The sequence below is a fragment of the Drosophila gunungcola genome, unplaced genomic scaffold (genome assembly GCF_025200985.1).
Source record: "Drosophila gunungcola strain Sukarami unplaced genomic scaffold, Dgunungcola_SK_2 000061F, whole genome shotgun sequence".
NCBI lineage: Eukaryota > Metazoa > Arthropoda > Insecta > Diptera > Drosophilidae > Drosophila > Drosophila gunungcola.
This window is the reverse complement of record NW_026453224.1, coordinates 352,142-376,001: the sequence shown is the minus strand read 5'-3', so window position 1 is coordinate 376,001 and position 23,860 is coordinate 352,142. Positions and strand designations below refer to the sequence as shown.

The 23,860-nt window shown below is 43.7% G+C and overlaps 1 protein-coding gene across 1 annotated transcript; it reads left to right on the top strand.

The window, feature by feature from the left end:
• Positions 1-22,077: 22,077 nt before the first annotated feature.
• LOC128264248 (uncharacterized) lies at positions 22,078-23,111 on the top strand. The gene is made up of 3 exons (XM_052999659.1): positions 22,078-22,161; positions 22,299-22,530; positions 22,993-23,111. The coding sequence occupies exons 1-3, from the start codon at positions 22,078-22,080 to the stop codon at positions 23,109-23,111; spliced, it is 435 nt and encodes a 144-aa protein (XP_052855619.1).
• The last annotated feature ends 749 nt before the right edge of the window (positions 23,112-23,860 follow it).

Here is a 23,860-nt window from a genome sequence, read left to right as displayed (position 1 = left end):
CCTATGATCTTTAAAGGCGGTGATTAAAGCTGTCTTCGTTGTTAGCCAGTTATTGGCTCAAGATTGTGCGACGGTTTCTGCTGCTGTTTCGACTATCACTCTTCTTATTGCTCCGAAAATGACATGTGCCTGTCTTGGTTCTTGGGTTGGGTACAGTTGTAACAAATATTCGACTTCGTTGATGAATCCTAAGAGTTTTCCTGGTGTTCCATCGAAGTACTGTAGCTCCTTGATCTGACCCAATAACTGGTTCAGATGGATCTCTGATAATTGTTGGACTGCCATCTTTTCTTGAGTTTGTGTTTTGGGCTTCTTAAAATGTTTATATCTGACCGAATTGGATTTTTGGATGTTTTATGACTACTCGTAGGTTTTATGTCACGTAATTTTATTTTCAGAATGTTTTTATTTCTGACCGAATTGGATTTTTGGATGTCTTATGACCACTCGTAGGTTTTACGTCACGTAGATTCTTTTGCGGATCTTTTTTAAGTGCACTTTATTCAATTCGCTGATCAAGATAACTAGTTGTGTAGTATATCTTTTTGTTGATCAGTACCGTATTTAAAAGGACTTTATTTTTAGATCCTACCGACTGCGCCAATTAAATGTTTGCAACTCCGATTAAATAAAAAAATATAATTTTATTTTATTCAACTGATGGTTTACAGAGTTTAAACTTATTAGTGAAGAACACCGACCTATTACTTTGAGGTCTCAAACTGAACTTAACTTGCTGACCTGATTCTGTTGATGATCAAGCCTCGGTGTCGAGCTTTTCGGGATTTGAGTGAGTTGTGAAATTGTTCTGAGGAACTTTCAGTTTCTTTTGAGTGAAACTTTAATTACTCTTGGATTCAGATGTCTTGACTCTTGGATACAAGTGCGCTCTTAGATTTTACGACTTTGAAATGTCTTTGGATTGAAATAGGAGTTTATGTGTCTGCGAGCCGAACTTTGATTACCTTTGAACGTGTGAACGTGACAATTGGGGTGAGTTGTTTAGTCTACAGTTTTGGGTGATAACATATTTGGGGATTTTCCGTTGGCCTTCGATTTTGGGATCTTATTACAAGGGTAAATAATTCTAGGGTAGTATAGGGTATATCGTAGATACGTAAAGTAATGGGTATATTCAGGGTGTTATGGGACTGTGTATGTGTTGCTTAAATATGTGCAGAGTCTCATAGGAATATGGGCATGTCACTATATATGTATTCAAATTAAAAGAATTCAGTTTACTGAGATGGGAACAGGGCATATCGCAGTCGTGTCACTTAAAACACCGACTGATCTTAAGTGGCTGAGAAAACTTCAAACTAAATCAGCTTTTGTTGTTGTTTTGCGAGCAGAGGGTGCCTGCATACCCTTCCGAAGATTGCTTTTTAGGGGAGCGAGCTTTTAGGACACTTGTTTTAAATGTTATATTTAGTGTTCGCAGTGTAATTTTAATTGTCTTTAACATTTGTTTTTGTCTTTAAACAATTCGTTATAGTCCAACATATTGGTACAACTCAAATTATAAAATTATTATCATTAAAATATTATTTAAACCCAAAATGAGGATTTTTTTATTTCTTCCATTTACATTTACGAAAAAAAACTTTTAAAATATTTTTTATATATTAGCTCTTCGGTGCGCCGATTGGTGGCTTCCACCATGACAGCTTCGAACGGGGTCATCTCCGGCTTGTCGACGTCAGACGTTTCGAGGACGACGAGCATGCCGCCTGGCTTCAGCCATCCAAAGACTCGTTGTCTTTTAAGCACTGGAAGAGAAAGGCATCCCATTTTAGATATTCATCGGCTATAAGAGACTCTCATCTGAGAAATGAATGTATATTGAAATCAATCCTTTGTTGCGTAACTTGGTGCACGTTGATGGACATAAAACCCTCAAAATGCAGTGGTTGGCACGCATTCTGTCGTTCCCTTCACTTTTATTTCGGTATGGGTGGGCTTACTTTTAAAAGATGTCGAAAAGAAAATTATGTGTACTAACTATCGATTTTAGCCTTAACTTCCTTGCATCCAACCTCCAAAAGTCCGGCCTCATTTAACTAAAATATGCGTATTCTTTTGCGCTGAGCACAAGCCAGGCATGTTTTCCTGCCAAGACCAGCAAGGACTCCTTTTTCATTGTTTTGACTCATCTACAAGATAAAAAAGTTAATATTTGTAGAAATTTTATAAAAACAAACAATACAAATATATACTTATGGCGCATTAAAACTCATTTAGCCTAATGCGCATTTATTTACACAGGGAATCCCATAAGGTTAAATGCCGCATTTATAATAAATGCGATAAATAAATGCGACTAAAAACCATTCGCCCCGAAAGTTTAAAAAAAAAACAGGAAAATACCGATGTTTAACAATATTTTGTTCGTGCCACCACTACAACAGCTGTTTTCTATATGCAAGGTTGGTGCAATTTTTTATGCTTTTGAATATAAAATCTATTTTGTATAAAATTGACTGAAAACTAGAGAACACGCTGCAAATTCTTCTTGCAGTACCCGTCATTGCAAAACCATCAAACAACGCAATCAGCTTCTCTTCCTTGTCGTCCAAGTTGGCAAATGCCTCGGTCGCATTATGGATGTCCTGCTGAGCATTAAAGAGTTGAGTAAACTCACTCATATTCATTATTATACCCTTGCAGAGGGTATTATAATTTCAGTCAGAAGTTTGCAACGCAGTGAAGGAGACGTTTCCGACCCTATAAAGTATATATATTCTTGATCAGCATCACTAGTAGAGTCGATCTAGCCAAGTCCGTCTGTCCGTTTATATGCAAACTAGTCTCTCAGTTTTAAAGCTATCTGCATGAAACTTTCCCAAAAGTTGTCTTTCTATTGCAGGTAGTATATAAGACGGAACGAGCCGGATCGGACGTCTATAGCATAAAGCTCCCATAGGAACAATCGGAAAAATAAATTTTAAAAAATTATAACTTTGCTGTTTTTTATTTTTTTGTTTAGTTCTTCGACATATAGTAATGGTAAAATATTTCAGAATTACGGTTTAAATTTCATCAAAATCGGACGACTATAACATATAGCTCCCATAGGAACAATCGGAAAAATAAATGAAATGTTTTTTAATTTTTTGTTTAGTTCTTCGACATAGAGCAATGTTTAATTATTTCATAATTATGGTATAAATTTGATCAAAATCGGACGTCTATAGCATATAGCTCCCATAGAAATAATAAAAATATATAAAATAACTATCTAATAATTGAGCTGCAAATCATCATAGTTTTAATGTTTTTCAGCACATACTCAAGTAAATCATAATTTAAATGTTTTCAAAAATATTTAATAAATGCAATAGCTGCAAGGGTATATGCACTTCGGCTTGCCGAAGTTTGCTTTCCTTCTTGTTTTTAATTAATTTCTAATTTGCCAAAACTCAAAAGTAAACAAACCCAGATCGGAGTAGCATTAGCTAAATGCTAATGCGCCAATGGAATCAGGCACATTTAAAAAGTCCACTTGCCTAACAAATGTAAAATCAGCTGTTTAGTGGTGGCAGTAACGAAATATCGTTAAATATAGGTATTTTCCATTATTTTTTCTAAAAACTTTCGTGGCGAATGGTTTTTATGACTTTACATACGTAGGGCTTTGAAGCTTTTTCTATAGATTGGATAGCCAATTTTATTTCTTTTTCTCCTGTGCAGAATTTTTCTCTACTTAGATATCTTTTAGTGACATTCTTAATATGTCTGTTAATATTTTGTAACTTTTTAATGGTTATTCTTGATAACGCGTCAGCTACACAATTATCTTTATTCTTTTGATATTATATTGTAAAATTATACTCGTCTTATTCAAGTGAACCGAAAATCTACCGGACGAGTTGTTGCTCAGGAGTATAGACTTTAGCCTTGGGCGGCAAGTCCTCCATAGACCAAAATTTCTGCAGGGCTGTGTCAATTGACTCCAACGCTTTCTCCTGGCAGCTGAGGTACCATTTTTTCAGCCTTTACATTATTTTCAGAGGCACATCTCCCTGACAGCCGAGAACTGTCTTTTGTAAAATGGGGAGTTCAGGCCCCTGCTTATCTGGCCAATAGATAAAAATTAAAAAAAAAAAAACAGCGCCGATAAGCATATCTTTTTTTTGGGGCTTGAAGAAGTATGGATCTGCCAACTAAATATTTTCAGGCACCCTCCCACACCCACCGCTGATGTTCACCGCTTGATCCGGATGATAACCATAAATATTTTTATAATCCAAAAATTGGACGACAACTGGCTGTTCCCTACTTTCCACTTCACAATAGTGTGACGCTCGAGCTAAAACAAACTCGCCACTTTTAATAATTGCTCACAACAGTAGTTGCAAGAATGACTCGATCCGATGCAGTCGCATGCAAAACATGCGAAGTGGATGGGGTCTCCTGCATGAGCGTGGGCTGAGAAGGGGGTGGCAACGCAAGATTTGTTTTTGGGGAATATAGTGTAGCAACGTGTGATATGAGGAATTGCACACTCTACATCTGTTCGACTTGCATTTTTTGACCGTGTGACCCTTTCTTAGACAGTTAATGCAAAAGGGTGCTCCTTTAGCAAAATCGAGTCTTTGTTGAACTGTTAAGGCTGCGAAGGAAGCGCAGTTTCCAATCTGATGTTCAGCTGAGTTGCATTACACGCATTGAACAGAGTCGTTCCTGGCAGCGACAAACGAAAAACTCCTATTTCCATTCTTCTTAGGGTTAGATTGGGTCTGCTTAACAGTTTTGGGCTTGGAAGCCTCTTCCGCTACCATGTGTTGGTATCGCGTGTTGAGGGCCGCCTCACATTCGCTCCAAAGTGGAAGCGAAGTATAATCTAACTGTTCTTCCCATTTTCTTTTAGTTCCTGCATTGACCTTGCTCATTACCAGATGTATGAATGTTGTCAACAAAAATGAGACAATCATTATCGTACACCCTCTTCAGTCTAGCAAGGGCTTTAGGATAATTTTCCGCAGTGACTTGAAAGGCCCTAACTGATCCTAAAGCGTCTTTAGCCAAACACGAAATTAAATGAATGAATTTTTCAAAATCGTGTAAGATGTCGTCTTTGTCAACGAAAGTTTCGAAAAGGCTTATAAAATTTTTAAATTCGGAGTGTTTTCCGCTGAAAGTTGGGAGAGCAACGCTTGGCAGGCAGCATTGAGGCGGACGATTTACTGGCGGATCGGATTTCTCGATATTATTTTTTTTGCACTTATTTAAAATCGAAATCAGCAATGACTTTGTCAATACGGCCTTCTCTTCCTACTCTTCGCGGTATACATCTTTTGTATCTTTCACTTCTATTTGGTTTTGCTAAAGTGAAGCATTTTCAAATGGCGTAATTAGAATCTCTAATCGACACTCAAGCTCAACCGGATTCACAGATAATTTAGCTTATTTTAAATGGCGATACGTTCGGTTAGTAATTTGTATATATTTTGTTTATATTTTTTATATAAACCCTGCGCCAGTAATATGCCGCTGTAGGGGAGCTAACGCTCAAGCTCAAGCATACCGAAAAAAATAACAAACTTTTAAGCAGACCGGAAATTGCACTGCTGCAGCGATCGAGAACGAAAACGACCAAAGATAACTCGAAATAGCAGCAGCGGTGTCGGTGTGTGTGTGTATGTGTACGCGGAAAATTGTAAAAAGCGCGGGAAAATTCTGAAAAGCGCGGGATAATGTTCAGTCAAACTGCAGCGAAAGTTTTTGCCGCTAATTTTTGAGAAGTACACTTTTCACAATTTGCATTTTTTTCCAGCTTTTTTATTTATACCCTAAATTGGTGCTCACTGCGACGAAAATTGGGGGAATAAAGTTTGCACTAATTGCGATTCACATATAACTCGAAATATATTATGTTTATTGCAGAATTTTGGTTGTTAGTACACGCAATTTTTTTTTTTCTTGGTTAGAAGGCTCACTATCTACCGATTTGTATATAAATGCAAAAAGCTGAAATATGGGCCAAAGCACAATTAACAAAACGCCAGAGATAAACTTTCAACTTTTAACACTCTATACCTGGTTGGCCGATTCGACAACTGCAACTTCCTTTTTTACATCCATGTTCCAGCGGCAGCAGCAAATTAAACAATTAAATTTGCAGCGGCGGAAAAAACGTCTTGTGCAAAACAAGGAACGGAAGAAAATTTCCAGCGACGAAATTAATTTCGGAATTTAATTTTTTTGCGGAACCGACACGAATAATTTGCTTTTGTGTGTTTGTTTGTAATTGTTATAGTTTTTCACAAAAAAAAAATGGTAAACAAATCGCGAGCTCTACTGCGATCACGTCGGGGTCACCATGAAAATTTATAACTATTTTGTATTAACAAACGCGAAACTTGGGTGACTGCAGTAGGATTCGAGATAATTTATTTGCGATAACTTGTGTAAAACTTGTGCGAAAATGCGACGACGAAAGGGAGTGGTTACGATGAAGTTCAAATGATCACTAAATTTAATTTTCCAATAATTTCTCTTAGAACCTAACTTACGCTAAGGTGGCGAAAGACGGGGCGAATTCGCAAGAGCGAACGGACGAAGGCTTTATTGACTCCCGCTCTCGCCCTCCGCTGACGTTGGGCTCCCCCTGGTGCCACTTGGACCGCTGCTGGAGGCTGGAGATGTACTCCCGGGACCATCGCTGCAAAAACCTGTGCCTGGGAGACGAGACACCTCGCCATCGTCGCAAGCAGGTCAGGCTGATCTGGTCCGGGAGCGGCGCTGATGGTGGGACCAGAAGAGGGCCGCCGATGAGCAGATGACCGGCGGTCAGGGCTTCGCCGTCGTTCGGGTCGCTGCTTAGAGCTCCGAGGGGTCTGAAGTTGAGCACGGCCTCCACGCTGATGAGCAGAGTTCCGAGCTCCTCCGCGGTCAAGAGATCTTGGCCTACCGTCCGAAGGAACAGGTGCTTTGCAGACTTCACACCTGCCTCCCATAGTTCGCCGAAGTGCGGTGCTCTGGGCGGTATGAACGCAAACTCGCAGCCTTTTTTTGATGCGAATGTTTCGATACCGCCCCCTGCTCCTCCAGACAGGCTCGGAACTCTCTCATGTGCCGATCTGCGCCGACGAAGTTGGAATCGCACCACACCTTCTCCGGAATCCCGCGACGACTCACGAAGCTTTGAAATGCCAACAAGAACGCATCAGTGGTTAGGTCAGACACTAATTCTAAGTGGACTGCTTTGGACGCAAAACAGACGATCAAGGCCACGTACGACTTGTACGGTGGCTTACCACGGATACGATACGTTGTGCTGAAGGGACCACAAAAATCAACGTCATTGCTTTCTCCGACCATACCTAAATTTCTGCAACTCGGATCGAAACAAAAACCGAGGAAACAACGAGGAATGGATTTGGATCCAGTGTAAAGTGATCTCGGAGTCTGTCCACAGGAATACATTCTCAATGGGACAATTTAGCAATGGCCTGACACGATTATAGAGATCTGCTGCTCACAGCTCAAGGCGAGGCAAAGTTTTCGTCTTGAGGGGAGCTACCTTCGATTTGGCGGTCAATAAACACACATTCAAACCTTCAGCAGTTTGAGTGGGAACGTAGATGCACGCTCCGTACGCTCGCATCAGCGAAACCATGTATTTGAATCGGGAGTTGTGGATCTGTGTTGACGAATCGCGATACCCTAATTTTCGGTAGCTGCAGAAGCGTCGCTTTAAACGTCTATCACAATGCAAGCAACTGCGTCGGTAGCGACTCGTCCCAATCTAATTTTCGAACCCACAGTTCCTGCATCAACATCTTTGCTTTTGTGACCAAAGGACACAAGAGACCAAGTGGGTCGAAAAGCCGAGCAGTCACTGACAAAATATTTCGTTTTGTCGCGCAAAGATCCAGGAAAGAGTCATCCAACCGAATTTGAAAGTAATCTTTAACCGGTAACCAAGCCATGCCGAGGGTCTTAGTTACTTCTGAGTCTGCCATAAGTGGCATTACAGCGCTATCAGATGCGAATAACTCTTGGCTGTTTGAAAACCACTTGGCCAATTCAAAGCCTGCCTCTTGCAAGACCTGAGAAACTTCGTCTCTAAGACTTTGCAGGTCCTCAACGCATCCGGCGCCAGTCATCAAATCGTCAACATAAAAGTCTTTCTGAATAACTATTGTTGTTTGGATGAGTTGCTTGCGCCATCTCTTCTAGCCGCATTAAACACCGAATCGCCAAAAAGGGTGCTGGCGATATATAACGGTGTGTAACGGTGTTCAACTTAATGATTTTCAGGGACTCGGAAGGATCTCGTCTCCATACTATGAGCTGGAAGTTTCGGTCAGCTTCGTCCACCATCTTTTTGACGTCGGCCGCAAGGGCAAACTTATGCATTCTAAACCGAAGCAGAGTCGAGTACAGCTCCTTTTGGATAGTTGGGCCTACTGTCAAGATGTCATTCAACGCTACCTGCGTGGAAGTACGGCTCGATGCATGGAAAACTACTCAACTTAGTTGAAGTACTTTGTGCCCATAAAACGCATTGTTGCGGAATGAAATAGTGCGGAGTATTCGGAATTTTGTCATTGGTGGAGGACATGCGGCCCATTGAAACATATTCATTCATGATTTTAAGATACATCTTCTTCAGCGAAGGGTCCTTTGGCAATTTCCTTTCTAGCGACAAAAATCTACGTTTCGCAACTTCGTATGACGAACCAAGAGTATTTGGGTCAGATTTGAACGGAAAACGAACCGAAAATCTACCGGACGAGTTGTTGTTCAGGAGTATGGACTTTAGCCTTGAGCGGCAAGTCCTCCATAGACCAAAATTTCTGCAGGGCTGTGTCAATTGACTCCAACGCTTTCTCCTGGAAGCTGAAATGTACCATTTTTTCAGCCTTTACATTATTTTCAGAGGCACATCTCCCTGACAGCCGAGAACTGTCTTTTGTAAAATGGGGAGACTGGCCCCTGCTTATCTGGCCAATAGATAAAAATTCAAAGAAAGTATCAGCGCCGATAAGCATCTCACTGATGTTCACCGCTTGATCCGGATGATAACCATAAATATTTTTTATAATCCAAAAATCGGACGACAACTGGCTGTTCCCTACTCGCGTCTTCACAATCGTGTGACGCTCGAGCTAAAACAAACTCGCGACTTTTAAAGAATGCTCACAACAGTAGTTGCAAGAATGACTCGATCCGATGCAGTCCTGCATGAGCGTGGGCTGAGAAGGGGGTGGCAACGCAAGATTTGTTTTTGGGGAATATAGTGTAGCAACGTGTGATATGAGGAATTGCACACTCTACATCTGTTCGAATTGCATTTTTTGACCGTGTGACCCTTTCTTAGACAGTTAATGCAAAATTGTGCTCCTTAAGCAAAATCGAATCTTTGTTGAACTGTTAGGGCTGCGAAGGAAGCGCAGTTTCCAATCTGATGTTCAGCTGAGTTGCATTATACGCATTGAACAGAGTCGTTCCTGGCAGCGACAAACGAAAAACTCCTATTTCCATTCTTCTTAGGGTTAGATTGGGTCTGCTGAACAGTTTTGGGCTTGGAAGCCTCTTCCGCTACCATGTGTTGGTATCGCGTGTTGAGGACCGCCTCACTGTTCTTCCCATTTTCTTTTAGTTCCTGCATCGACCTTGCTCATAACCAGGTGTATGTATGTTGTCAAAAAAAATGAGACAATCATTATCATGACTTGAAAGGCCCTAAATTTTCCTAAAGCGTCTTTAGCCAAACACGAAATTAAATGAATGAATTTTTCAATATCGTGTAAGATGTCGTCTTTGTCAACGAAAGTTTCGAAAAGGCTTATAAAATTTTTAAATTCGGAGTGTTTTCCGCTGAAAGTTGGGAGAGCAACGCTTGGCAGGCAGCATTGAGGCGGACGATTTACTGGCGGATCGGATTTCTCGATATTATTTTGTTTGCACTTATTTAAAATCGAAATCAGCAATGACTTTGCCAATTCGGCCCGCTCTTCCAACTCTTCGCGGTATACATCTTTTGTATCTTTCACTCCTATTTGGTTTTGCAAAAGTGAAGCATTTTCAATGTGCGTAACAGGATTCACAGATAACTTAGCTTCTTTTAAATGGCGATACGTTCGGTTAATACTTTTCAAGCAAACATCTCGTTGGTGTTTAAGCTCTTCGATACCCTTGGTTTCCATTGCGTTTATTTGTATTTATTTTGTTGATATCGAAGAGGTATTAAATATTTTTTTAATTAATATTAATTATTTGTTAAATAATCTAATAAAAAAATAAACGAGTAATATACCGATCGCACACAGTGTAGGGGAGCTAAGTGCCGAGAGAAGTACAGCAAAAAATATTTAAATAGGGTTTTTATATTTATTATATTAACCCTGCGACAGTAATACGCCGCACGCACGCACTGTAGGGGAGCTAACGCTCAAGCTCAAGCGTACCGAAAAAACGAACAAACTTATAAGCAGACGGAAATTGCACTGCTGCAGCGATCGAGAACGAAAACGACCAAAGATAACTCGAAATAGCGGCAGCGGTGTCGGTGTGCGTGTGTATGTGTACGCGGCTAGCGTTGGAAAATTGTAAAAAGCGCGGGAAAATTCTGAAAAGCGCGGTAAAATGTTTAGACAAACTGCAGCGAAAGTTTTTGCGGCTAATTTTTGAGAAGTACACTTTTCAAAATTTGCACTTTTTTCCAGCTGTTTTATTTATACCCTATATTGGTGCTCACTGCGACGAAAATTGGGGGAATTAAGTTTGCACTTATTGCAAACACATGTAATTATCACATGTAATTCGAAATATATTATGTTTATTGCAGAATTTTGGTTGTTAGTACACGCCATTTTTTATTTCTTGGTTAGAAGGCTCACTATCTACCGAATTGTACACAAATGCAAAGAGTTGAAAGATGGGCCAAAGCACAATTTACAAAACGCCACTGGTTGGCCGATTCGACAATTGCAACTTCCTTTTTTACATCCATGTTCCAGCGGCAGCAGAAAATTAAACAATTAAATTTGCAGCGGCGGAAGAAACGTCTTGGGCAACACAAGGAACGGCAGAAAAACTCTGGGATGTCATTTGAAATATCTTTTATTTATGTTCTTGTGGCAAATTGTGTATATGACACTTTAACGGTCCGAAGTCCGTTGCTTCCCCTTTACTTTCTTTTGCACCAGGCACTCCGACTCTCTCGTTCTTGTTGCCGTCTCTCTCGAACTCTTCCATTTCTGTCCCTTTCTGTGCACACGGCTCCACATTTTCCCGCCACACTACCGTTACTACGGGCGAATTAGCGTATCTGACAACTAGTAGGCACCTGTTTGCGTGATTGCTCGCACTGCTTATGGGGAGTTATTTAACTTCTCACATTCTCCCCTCACGTCGGGAACGAAGAAGAGACTCGTCCCTTTTTCCTTGTTATTCTTGTGTTCCTCATACTCGTATACATTCTTCCCTCGACGTCTCGACGTCTCTCCTTCTCTTGTTTCCCAGCTTTTATCGTCGTTAACTTGTAGTTTTTGAGTTATCTGAATCCTCCAGATGGTTCCATAGACGCTCACAGCTCCTAGTGGAAGTTTTAAAGTTTTAAATATTCCAAGATGTTTCCCCATAGGCTTTTTAAATTTCCTCCCAAGATGTTTCCCTACAGACTTTTCCCGCTCTTCAGTATTTTCTCATTCCATCGTCTGGTCACACTATTCTGTTCCGATCAATGTCCAGTGTCGATACTGACTCCGTTGGCCTAGTGTGGCGTTGCCATTCGATGGTGGCAAAATTCTTTAGAGTGCTCTTTCAATTGGCGATTTTTCCAGTATTTTCTGCCCATCAATTGACACTGTCGTCCAGTGCCAACCGGCCGCTTATAAGTCGAAGCATTTTCCATCCCTGAGCATGAGGTGACTTCGCACAGTGATATGTTAAGAGCAATTTCCTTTTGATTTGTTACTGTTTACTTATTTTCTCTTTCGCTTCAAAGCTTGCATTTATTTTACAAGAGGTTTTTTTACCTGCGAACCGTTCTAATTTACGTTCTTTTGATTTAGGTTGCGGGTCAGCTGTAGCGTATTTTATATTTTTTTAATGTGCCCGTTTGTGTGTGTGCGCATCATTTTCGTGTTTTTAAGCATTGGCATGCTACGGTGAAGCTCTCGAGCTGTGCCGTCTTCCCTCTTTCCTCGGATCAGAGATCCCTTCTAGTTGTGGGCTTGCGCATTCAGTGAAGAGTCCGCCGACGCAACGGATTTTTGTTGGCCTACAGCAGTTTATTTCATATATAGTGCGACTCGGCGTTCAAGCGGTTGGCTCTTTTGTTTCTTGTCCGTACTGTGTATTTGTTGTTTCAGCTAGCTGAGATGGACGACGTGAACTTTTAAATATCGGGAGAAACGAAGTCTATCACCGTATACGTTCCGTCATATCTCGGTGTTAGCTTTGCCGCGAAACCCTCAGCTGCCTTCGACAAATGGTGCTCTTTCGCCCAGACAGTGTCACCTATTGCTGGATTCCATGCCTTCTTGGTAAATTGTAATGCCTGGCTTGGTCCTGAGAAGCTTTCTCTATGTTTCTGCGCACAATTTCGAAGATTTCCTTCATCTTGTTGGCCTTGTCTTCAGGAGTTTCCGCCTGCTTTCCTGTGCCGATGGTTTCCCTGTCGTAGAGGGCGCTGGGCAGCCGAGGCTCTCGAGCCCGCGTGAGGAATCACGGGGAGTACCCTGTTGATTACTACGTACTTGAGTTCACCGCTAGCATAATCTCTGGACACTTCTCATTCCAATTCCTCTGGTTATGTCCTGCAAACTGAGCTATCATGGTTTTAACCGTTCGGGTTTCTCTATCTGTCAAATTTTCCTGCGGTGTATATGGCGCTGTGAATTGTTGCTTAATGCTTATTTCGCTGACGAAAATCTTGAATGCTCGGCTGGCAAACTGTTCTCAATTGTCCGTTATCACCACCTTTGGGGCTCCGAACCTAGCGGTGATTCTTTCTCGGAACGCCTTTTGAAGTGTTTCTGTCGTGGCAGTTCGTAGTGGCACCAATTCTGTCCACTTTGAAAACCTATCTACCAGCACTAGCAGCATATGGTTACGATGCTTCGATCTTGGCAATGGTCCGTCAAAGTCTATGATGTTGCTCATGGTTCTTCGAATATCTGGCTCAGCATTTTCCCAGCTGCCTGCATCTGGTTAGGTTTGTATTTAAGGCATGTCTTACATTTTCGTACGTGTGCTCGGGCTATACAATCCTGGCTAGTAGTAGCGAGCCGCCAGACTTGCAATCGTTTTTTCGACTTCCCACATGTCCAGTGGTGAGTCGTGATTTTCCTTTAGGACGGTTTCCCTCAGCACCCGTGGGACACAGAGCTTCCATTCTGCCACTTCTTCGCTGCCTGCTCTGTGCGGGATATGCCTATATAAAGCTCCTCCCTCCATGAGGTAGTCCGGAAACTTCTGTGGCTGTGTCTTGATTTTCTCACACATATTTTTGACCCAGCTGCATGCTCCGTGCCTGTCCTCCGGAGTTTTCTTGGCTAGCCTTTTGGCAGAGGCTGTCTCGACAGTGCGTCAGCGACAACATGCTCCCCTTTCCTGTACGATATTTCAAAATCATTCTGCTGCATTTCCAGGACCCACCTCGCTATCCTTCATGAGGGACTTTCGATGCTGTTCAACCATTTTAGCGCCATATGGTCAGTTACCACTTTGAAGTGGTATCCTTCCAAAAATGGTTTGAGCTTCCGGATCGCCAACACGATTGCCAGGCATTCCTTTTCGCTGGTGGAATAGTTCTTTTCCGCGCCATTCAGGGTCCGGCTTGAATACGAAATGACCTTCTCGCCGCTTTCTGTTTCCTGCGTAGGACTGCCCCTATACCATAATCGCTTGCGTCTGTCTGCAGCACGAATAGTTTATCGAAATCTGGGCATGCCAGCACTGGATCGGCAACTAGCCTTGCCTTTACCTCCTCAAAAGCCTGCTGGTGATCTGTGGTTAATGTCCATTTCGAGCCTTACCGCATTTAATGGTTTCACTATTCGAGAACAAATCTTGTACGAACCGCCTGTACCGATTTGCTACGCCCAAATATGGCGCAGTTTCCGGATAATTGTTGGTTGGTTTCGGGATCAGTGCCGATCCCTTGATTTGTAACATGGTGTACCAGGTAAATCAGTTCGCTTCTGAAGAATTGACCATTCTCGGGATTTATCCTGAGGTTTGCCTGCTTTAGGCGTCGGAAAACTTCTCTCGCCAATTAGTTTGGAGAGACAGCCCCTTGTGACCCTTGGTCGCCTCTCTGCGGCTGGGATAGCTGGCCATTTTCCGATCTCTGGCAGCACTCTTCGCTTCTAAAAATCAAATCCAGCAGAAAAGTAGCCGCTGGTTTCGGCATCCTCGTGCCCAATGTCCGTGACCGCCACACCGTCTGCAGGCTTCGCGTGGGTCCCCGACGTGCGTCTGTAACCGGTGGGCTCTCGGGACTGCGTTTAGTGATCTCTGATAGGTAGTAAGTGATCTCCATAACATGTTCTGGTGATTATAGTTGTTCGGAGACCATTGGCGTTGTCCGTCGATGGGCGCTTTGTGTCCTCCGCCTTCTTCACCTTGTTGTGGTGTTGTTGATTTGTTTCGCGAGAATTTGTTTTCTTGTATAAATGCTCCTCGCTCTTTCTCGAGTTCTTCATACTCATCAGCCAAGACCATTAGAGATTCAAGATCGTCTATCTTATAAGTTCTCAGGAAACATTGCCTTGCAGCAATTCTGGCATGGCTCGGGGAATGAGGTTCAGGTTCAAACCGTGGTCTTCTATCTTGACTTGTGCCCCTGGATCCGTGCCGTCAAACTTGAAAGACCATTCCCTGACTTGCTTTGCGACTTTGGCATAGTCGTTTCTGTTTGATGCTGTCAGGACAATCACGATTACGAACTGATTTTATTGGTTATCTGCTCGCTACGAATATTGTGCGGCTAGATAACAAGATTTAAGTGTTCGTTCCACCAAATTTATATAAACGTAACCGCTTTATTGATCAGTGAAAACGCACAGAAAGATTAGAAGTAAACAAGGATCTTTATTCGCGGACTTGACCCTCGGCCTGGGTTTGGTATTGTCAGTGTTAAATATGCTACGTTGAATGCTTCCACCCTGCCCTTTCTGCCGCAGACTTTAGAAGTTGACGTATCTGCTGCTCGCACAGCGTTTGTCGTTCGTCGTCCTTGGTGTCCTCGTTGTCCTTGCTCTGCCTCCGGATATGTTGACTGGCTCCGCTCCTTGGTGGCGTAGCGTTCGCGATTTGGTAAGCTACCGTTCTGGGACACTGGCAGTGAACTGCTGTGCTCTCAACGCGTACGCCTTTCGAGACACAAGCTGAACAAACGCGCTTCCTTCCGGGCTAGTCGCTCCAGGACCTTATACAATTCTTGCAGGACGATCAGCATCCTTTTAAGCAGGCAGCTAGTTCTAGGCAACTTTCCTTCCGAGCACACGGTTCCTTGTCAAAGGACTGTATTTGTTCAACTTTGTTGGACACTCCGGGTGGGATGCTAAGCTTAAATCGCGACAGAAGTTGTGACAAAGCGCCTGGACTTAGCCCATGTGATGCCGTAAGGACCTCAGCTATTTGTGTCTCGATTCGGAGACTTCGGCTCTAAGTCCCGAACGTCTCGACGTTGAGATCTTGCTACTTGATGACTCCGCACGGCTCTGCTCCTTGCTGACGTTGATTTGATGTGTTGTTTACTCGCGTTGATATTATTCGTATTAACTTTCACTGATGATAACTGCTCGATAATTGACTGATGACAGACTGATCCCGCTTCCAGCGTCCGGCCTGCTTATATAGGCCTCTGTACATTTTCGGTGTCTCCTTGCATCCTGGTCCAAAGTCAACGGTTTTACCAATTTCAAGGTCCGAAGTCCGATGCTGTCCCGTTATTTCCTTGCACACGGCCCTTCGCTGCTGCTTATATTGCCGATTCTCTCTGACTCTCCCTGTCCTTGTCTGTTGCTCAGGGCACCACGCTCCCTCGCCGCACTACCGTTACTACGGGCGAATTCGCCGCATAACTGGTAACTGGTACTGCTTTTTAACTTGTGGGGAGTTATTCAACTCCTCACATACTCTTTTTACTTAGGGAACGAAAAAAGGACTCGTTCTTCTCTCAGCCTTGGTATACTCCACATTCTGACATTGTCCTCGTTAACTTGTATCACTAACCGTACAGCATATAGACTAAGCATTTCATACAACGAAAATGGACACACAAATTTTTTAGTGACAGGGCCCAGGGGCTCTTAGCAGCAGGCCCCGGCTCTTCGTGTGCATTCGGGTTTTTTGCTCTCATTTTTATTCTCATTTTTATGCTCGCCGCCCATTTCACGAGTTCGGTCGTTCAGTCACAGAGAAGCGCATTTTGAAGAAGGCTGCCCTGCGCTTGAAAAGGTCTATGTATCTGCGTGATCATGCATTCTCATACACGGGTGCATGTGTGCGTTTATTTCGTTTCGAGGCATCAAGAATGTTTTGTCTTTTGCTACTTTTTAAACTTGGTACCCTAACAATATGGTCGTATTTACTATTGGGTTATGATTAAAATATGAATATTATATATGTTATGAGTTATTTTTTCAAATTTCAGCATATGTTTTATTTTTCTTTACAAATTTAAATCAGTGGTAGCAGTAAAATGTTTTTCATATATGTATGTATGTATTCGAATTAATAGAAATCAGTCTACTGAGATGGGAACAGGGCATATCGCAGTCGGTGTCACTTAAAACACCGACTGCTCTTAAGTGGTTGAGGAAACTTCAAACCAAATCAGCTTTTATTGTTGTTTTGCGACCGGATGGTGCCTGCATACCCTACTGACTATTGCTTTTTAGGGGAGAAACAAAAATAGCTGATTGGCTTTTGTATTGTTTACATTTTTAGGACACTTGTTTTGAATGTTATGTTTAATTATCTTTGGCTGATTTGTTTTTTAATTTTAATTGTCTTTAAACAATTCGTTATAATCCAAGATATTGGTACAATTAAAAATATACTGTTATTATCACTTAAATATTATTTAAACAAAATATCCAGATTTTTATATTTGTTTCATTAAATTTTAATTCTCATACATATGTATATACACCTGCCTTAAATAGTAGTTTTTTAAGTTTTTCAAAACTTAAAAAATATGAATTAAACTTCTAAAATACTTGTTATATATTTGTAAATGTAAATAGAGGCAAAGTAGGCAAAGTCTGACACGAAACGTCTGTACCAAGAAGCTACGCAGAGATATTGACGTAGTTCCTGAACGGTTAAAGGTGGCTCCAATTCGGCTATGGCTGCTACCTTTATTGGATCAGACATGATCCCTTAGTTTGTAACCCGATGACCCAGGTACAACAGTTTGCTTCTGAAAAATTGACACTTCCCTGTTTTATCCTCAGGCTAGCCTGATTTAGGCGTCAAAAGACCTCTCTCAGGTTTTGTCTGCAAACCTCTCTCTTGGTATGCAAGCGAGTGTTGTGACATTTTGAGTCCATTGGAAGAGTCCCTTTCCTGGCACCGTGAATGCTATGAATTGCTTTATACTTCTTCAAGGAGATTCTACCAGAAGCTATCTTTCAAATCCAGGCCACTTATATATTTTTTTTCCCTGAGTTGGTCTAGTATGCAGTTTATCCTTGGCACTGGCATGGTGTTGATCTGCCTAAAAACGTCGCACAGTCTCCATTGGTCTGTCTTCTTCGTCTTCATGACGATCGGTGAGCTGTACGGGCTTCTCGAGCGCTCTAAACATCCCATTTGTGGCAAATTGTCGGTGATAGCAACTCATGGTTATTCGGTATTTCGTTGCTCGGCTATGTTATAAGTTCCCTGCATTGTTCGAAATTCCGCAATTCCGTTTGTCTCAGATGTGTGTTTTACCACCGCCACTGAGTTGGCCCAGTATGTAGTTTTTCCTTGGCATTGGCATGCAGCTTTTCTCGACTTGGCGTTGATCTGCCTAAAATCGACACACAGTCTTCGTTGGCCTGTCTTTTTCCTCACCATGACAATCGGGGAGCTCAACGGCCTTCTCGAGTGCTTTATGCATCCCATGTGTAGCAACTCGTCGACTTTTGCATTGATTTTCTTCATGGTGAATAGGTGCTCGGTTGTGTTGGATGTTTCCTGCACTGTTCGATATCGCTAAGCTCGGTATCCAAGAATTTCTCAATGCTTTTAGCCATTGTGCCTTTGCCTTTCTGGGATAATATCCTTCTGTCCGGCACTTTTTATTTCTGTGCCGACTTCCGTGAGGTAATTCCATCCCAACACCAGCAATCGTTTGTTGCCGAATTCGATCTCTACCTCGAGCTGTGTGTTTATTCCGCTGCATCTGCCGTCTCGTCCTTGAAATTCTTCATTCGCAAGCCAGTATATCCGCCACCTCCTCGCTTTTAAAGCTTGAAGATCCTACGGTGTCGATTGTGGCTTTGTATTTGCTTCGACACCGTTGCGAACAACTGTTGCTTTTCCTTGATTGATTCGCCAGTTCGTTTGGAGAGACCGCACCTTGCGACCCCGGCTCGCCTCTCTGCGGCTGGGATCGCTGGCCATTTCCCGCTCTCGGCAGCACTCTACGTTCCTTACAGCCACATTGCCGCACATACAACAGAACACTAACCGCTGGTTCCGGCACCCTCGTGCCCAGTGTCCGTGCTTGCCACATCGTCTATAGTCTTCATAATGTGGGTTTGTCCTCTTGTAGCTCCGAACTGTGTGGTGTGCGGCCTCTGAGTGGTGTTTGGTGGCCGCCGCTGTCTTCACACCTCCTGCACGTATTTTGAGCTTCCCGCTCACTGTCTAGTTCTTCGTACTCATTAGCCAGGATCATGAATGTCTCTAGATCGTCTACTTTATATGTTTTCAAAGAGATCCTCAGGTCTGGTGTGCAGTTATAATTGATAGTCTTGAGAGTTTTCTTTTTTAAATATCCGAGAGGTCTCATCATGGTCTGCATGTCGACCATGTAGTCTTTATATGGCTCTCTGAGACCCTGCTTCGCTTACGTTTGAAAGCTCTCGCTGAACTCCGCCCATGTTCTCCAGGGATTATTGTTGAAACAAGTTGCCTTGTAGGAACTCTGACATTGCTCGGGGAATTATGTTCAGGTTCAATCCATAGGTGTTTGCAGACCATTCCACTTGTTCTAGGAACTCCAGCGGATTTTCTGTGCCAACGAATTTAAAGGACCATTCTCTTACTTGTTTTGCGACTTTGGCATAAGCTGTTCGGCTTCTGAGTTCAGGAATTTGACCCTTGGGCATGGTTTGCAGGTCTCCTCCAGGATCTTTATTTACCGACTTGACCCTCGGCCTGGGGCTGATGATGACAAATGGGTAACTTTATCGCCATCTTCGCCGGGCCCGTGTGAACACTCTCCCTCCCTCCCTATGCTCTGGGTGGCTCTGATGTTGCTCACCTTGCTCCTGGTGCTCCGGGTTGATTCTGCTGCTGCTGGTTCCGCTTGGGGTGCTCGTGGTTCCTTCTGCTGCCTTTGGCTTTGCAGCTATCAGAGCTTAGGGATGCGCCAATCTTCTGTGACTTTGCTCTCAAGGTACTCCTGTCGCAGCCGCTGCCTCCTCTCCCTTGCTCTGTCCCGGCCGGTAGCACCTAACGCCTGCTCAGATTTTAAGGTAAACGCTATGTTCTAGACGAACGCTTCCACCTAGCCTTTTCGCCGCGGACTTGTAGATGTTGAAGAAACCGATATCTTGATTGCTGCTCGTCGTCCTCGATGTCTCCACTCTGCTCCCTGGTACGATGACTTAACTCTGCTCCTTGCTGGCTTTTTCAGGACCAGACGCAGCGGGGTCTTTGGGTCTCGGGATTCGGTCAGCTGCCGTTCTAGGACTCTAGCGTTTCGCTGCTGGGCTGTCAACGCATAGGACTTTCGAGACACGAGACGAAGGAACGCGTACGGCTCACGCCACATTGCGCCTAATTGAACCTTTAACTCGAGGCTGGATAAGCAATGCCAATAAGGCCAACTGGAAGCCTATCTAATAGAATTCGAGGTCAAACCAGAAACACTGTGCGAGGACATGCAACCACGGCGAGGAAACTATCAAACGCCTTTTAGAACTGGCTCAGAAACACGCAAGAAGCCCATCACCAGCACCTAACGGAACAGGAAACCAACAGAAAGGCATTAGTGGGACAACCGACACAGAGAAACACATCGAGGAAAACATATATACCTGCAAGTGCCGAACCCGACGGAGTTTGGACCTGCACCTAAGCCCACAAGGACAGAAGGAAATAAAGTGGCCACGATGGGAGTAATACGAAGTTGGGGAGAAGAATACGACGGAACTGGAAACCCGGAAGAGTTCATTAGTAGAACAGAGGAATTAGCAGAGGCATACGGCATAGATCTAGATGATGCAGCAGGAGCAACGGTAATACTTCTCAGAGGCTGTGCCTTGGATTGGTGGCACACCCACCCAAACCCGATGCCGTCATGGAGCACCTTTCGGAAAGAATTCTTAGAGTATTACAGGCCAACGGATCATGAGGAGAAAGCTATGGAAAGCATCACACATAGACACCAGGGCGAGAACGAGCCAGCGAAGGAATATGCGCTTAAACTCAGAAAAATCATGCGATTCACTACGATTCACAGAAGAAAAAAAACTGGAGTGGGTGTACCGAAACAATCGAGTGGAGTTTAAGCCATATGCTAAACGCGGAGAATGCCAAACCCTAGCGGAATACCTCCGACTAGCCGAGGAATTCGAGGCACTACAACCACATGGGCGCACAGCACAGCAGACAACGCAACAAACACCGGAAACTCGCTTGGGACATCAACCACCAGGAAGATACTGGAGATCACCAAGGAACCAGTGGAGACCCCAAGAAACACAACCAATACTTAACAGAGGCGTCACAAGATCTTGGGACATGAGCAATAGATGCTCGCTGTGCAAAGCAGTGTGACCCATAGCATGCGGATGCAATAACCAACCAAGACTGTTTTGCTGGGTATGCGGACAGGATGGAATACGAACAATTCATTGCTGCCGCAGGAATGAAGCGACGGGAAACGGAAGATGCCCATGGGATCAGAGCGGGCACCCAGGGCACACACCACACCCGCAACATCAATAAAATTCAACGGTCGACGTCTACTAGCACAAGTCATCTTAGGCAGCACAAGAATTCGCGGGCCAATTGACACAGAAGCCACACGGAGTTTTATCGGCCAAGAACTAGCCAGCAGAAGAGCCAGACATGGAAAAAGAAAACAAGTAATCGAAGCCATAAGACTGACAGACGGAACAAACAGAACGGTCACAGAGGCACTAGAAGTACCAATACAACTCGGGACACAAACAAACACAACAACACTATAAGTCCTCGACGAGGTGATCGGAGACCTACTCTTGGGAATAGACTTCTTAGAACAATGCACCGCTACACTAGAATGCGGCGGCATCACAGCGAAAATTAAAAAGAAGAAGAGGAGCCAACGCAGAAGCAAGAAACACAAGAGACACGGCATCGGATTACTAGAAACAGGGGATTTAACAGACGCACAGATCCAAGAGACCCTCAAAAGAGAGCTGGAGATGATGAGCCAAATCAAAGGAGTAAGTCACATTGCTAGCCACAAAATCTTCATGAAGAACGACCGCCCAATTAAACAGAGGTACTACCCTCGAAATCCAGCAATGCAGTCAATAATAAACAAACAAGTCGTCGAACTCATAGCACAGAACCTCATAGAACCCTCGCACTCCGCCTACAGTTCGCCAGTGGTAATCGTGGCTTTGCATAGACTATAGGCAACTGAACGAGCACTCTGAGCGAGACGCATACCCAGTACCACGAATGGATCACATTCTCAACCAACTCCGCGAGGCAAAATACATAAGCACACTGGATCAGAAAAGTGGCTACTGGCAGATACCGATGGACGAAGACAGTTAACAGTACACTGCCTTTACGGTACCAGGACGCGGACTGTTTCAGTGGAAAGTAATGCCCTTCGGACTACACACAGCACCAGCGACGTTCCAAAGAGCGCTAGACTCAGTCATCGGACCAGAGATGGAACCATTCGCGTTCGCATACCTGGATGACATAGTGGTAATCGGACGCACGAAACGGGAACACCTGGAGAAGCTACAGGAGGTAATGAGGCGACTCCGCAAGGCAAATCTTAAGACCAACACAGAGAAATGCCACTTCTGGAAGAACTGAAATACCAAGGACACGTAATCACCGATCCAGAAAAGATAGCCGCGATCCTCAACATGCCAAACCCACAGACGACGAAGCAAGTACACAGCTTCCTTGGGGTGGCCTCCTGGTACAGAAGATTCGTCCCTAACTTCACTGAACTAGCGCAACCGCTGTACAACCTGGTCAAGAAGGGGACCAAGTTCAAATGGACCGAGGAGATAGAAGAGGCGACCAAAAACCTAAAGAAAGCACTAACCGACGCACCGGTACTGGCTTGTCCGGACTTTGGAAGAATCTTTGTACTTCAGACGGACGCCAGTAAGTACGGACTATGAGCAGTACTGACCCAAGAGTACGAAAACGGATAACACGTTATTTAATACGCCAGCCGGAAACTTTCAAAAACAAAACAAATCTACTCGGCTACCGCAAAAGAGTGCCTTGCAATACACTTGGGCATCCAGAAAATGAGGATGTACCTGGAGGGGTACCACTTCGTCGTTATCACTGACCACCAAGCACTTAAATGGCTTAACTCGATTGAGAGCCCTTCAGGACGGTTTGCAGATGGGCATTGGCAATGCAGCCATACTCATTCGAGATACGATATCGCAAAGACAAGCTTAACGTCGTGGCAGACGCATTATCCCGAATGTTCGAGGAAGAAAAAAACGGAACCGAAGTAGAGGAGGACGAGTGGATAAAACAGATACTTCTTGCAATAGAAAAAAAACCAGAAACATGGCCAGATTACGCATTAATAAAAGGAAAACTATACAGACATCTACCGTCATGGGCCGCAGACGAGGATACACAACCGTGGAAGCTATGCGTGGCAAAGATCCAAAGAGAACGAGTGCTACGAGAAAACCACAGCGAAGCTACAGCAGGCCACCTAGGGGCTAGAAAAACGAAGCATCGGGTAATGGCATCGTACTACTGGCAAGGGATGCACAGAGACATACAACAGTACGTACGTCGATGTGAAATATGCCAACGGTACAAGACCTCACAGCAGCAGGCAGCAGGGTAAATGCTAACAGAAATAGCAAAAGCACCCTGGGAAACACTCTGCATAGACTTCGTTGGTCCATTACCGAGGTCTAGTCACGGCAATAACATGCTTCTAGTGATGTTCGACAAGTTCTCCAAATGGGTGGAGCTAGCAGCTGTCAGAAAGGCAACAACAGAAAGTGTATTAAAGGTTTTACGGGAACAGATCCTCTTACGATATGGTACACCGGAAAAACCCATCTCGGAAAACGGGGTACAGTTTACGGAAAATAAGTTTAAGGCACAGCTACAGAAATATGGAATCGTCCACCAGTTAACAGCGCCATACACCCCGCAAGAGAACCCAAATAGGAAATTAAAAACTATGATAGCTCAATTCTCCGGAACCGAACACTCACGGTGGGACGACTGGCTACCCGAAATAGCAATGGCCATCAATAGCAGCAGGTCAGAATCAACAGGATACAGCCCGGCGTATACGGACGGGAAATACGACTACCTGGAAGCCTGTATAACGAAACCACACCTGGATCCGGAATGTGTGTGACGACCCACCGTCACAAATATATAAAATTCAACGTTCACATTAAAGCTTAAAAAGAACATTCCAAATACTGGCCTTTTATTATTCAAA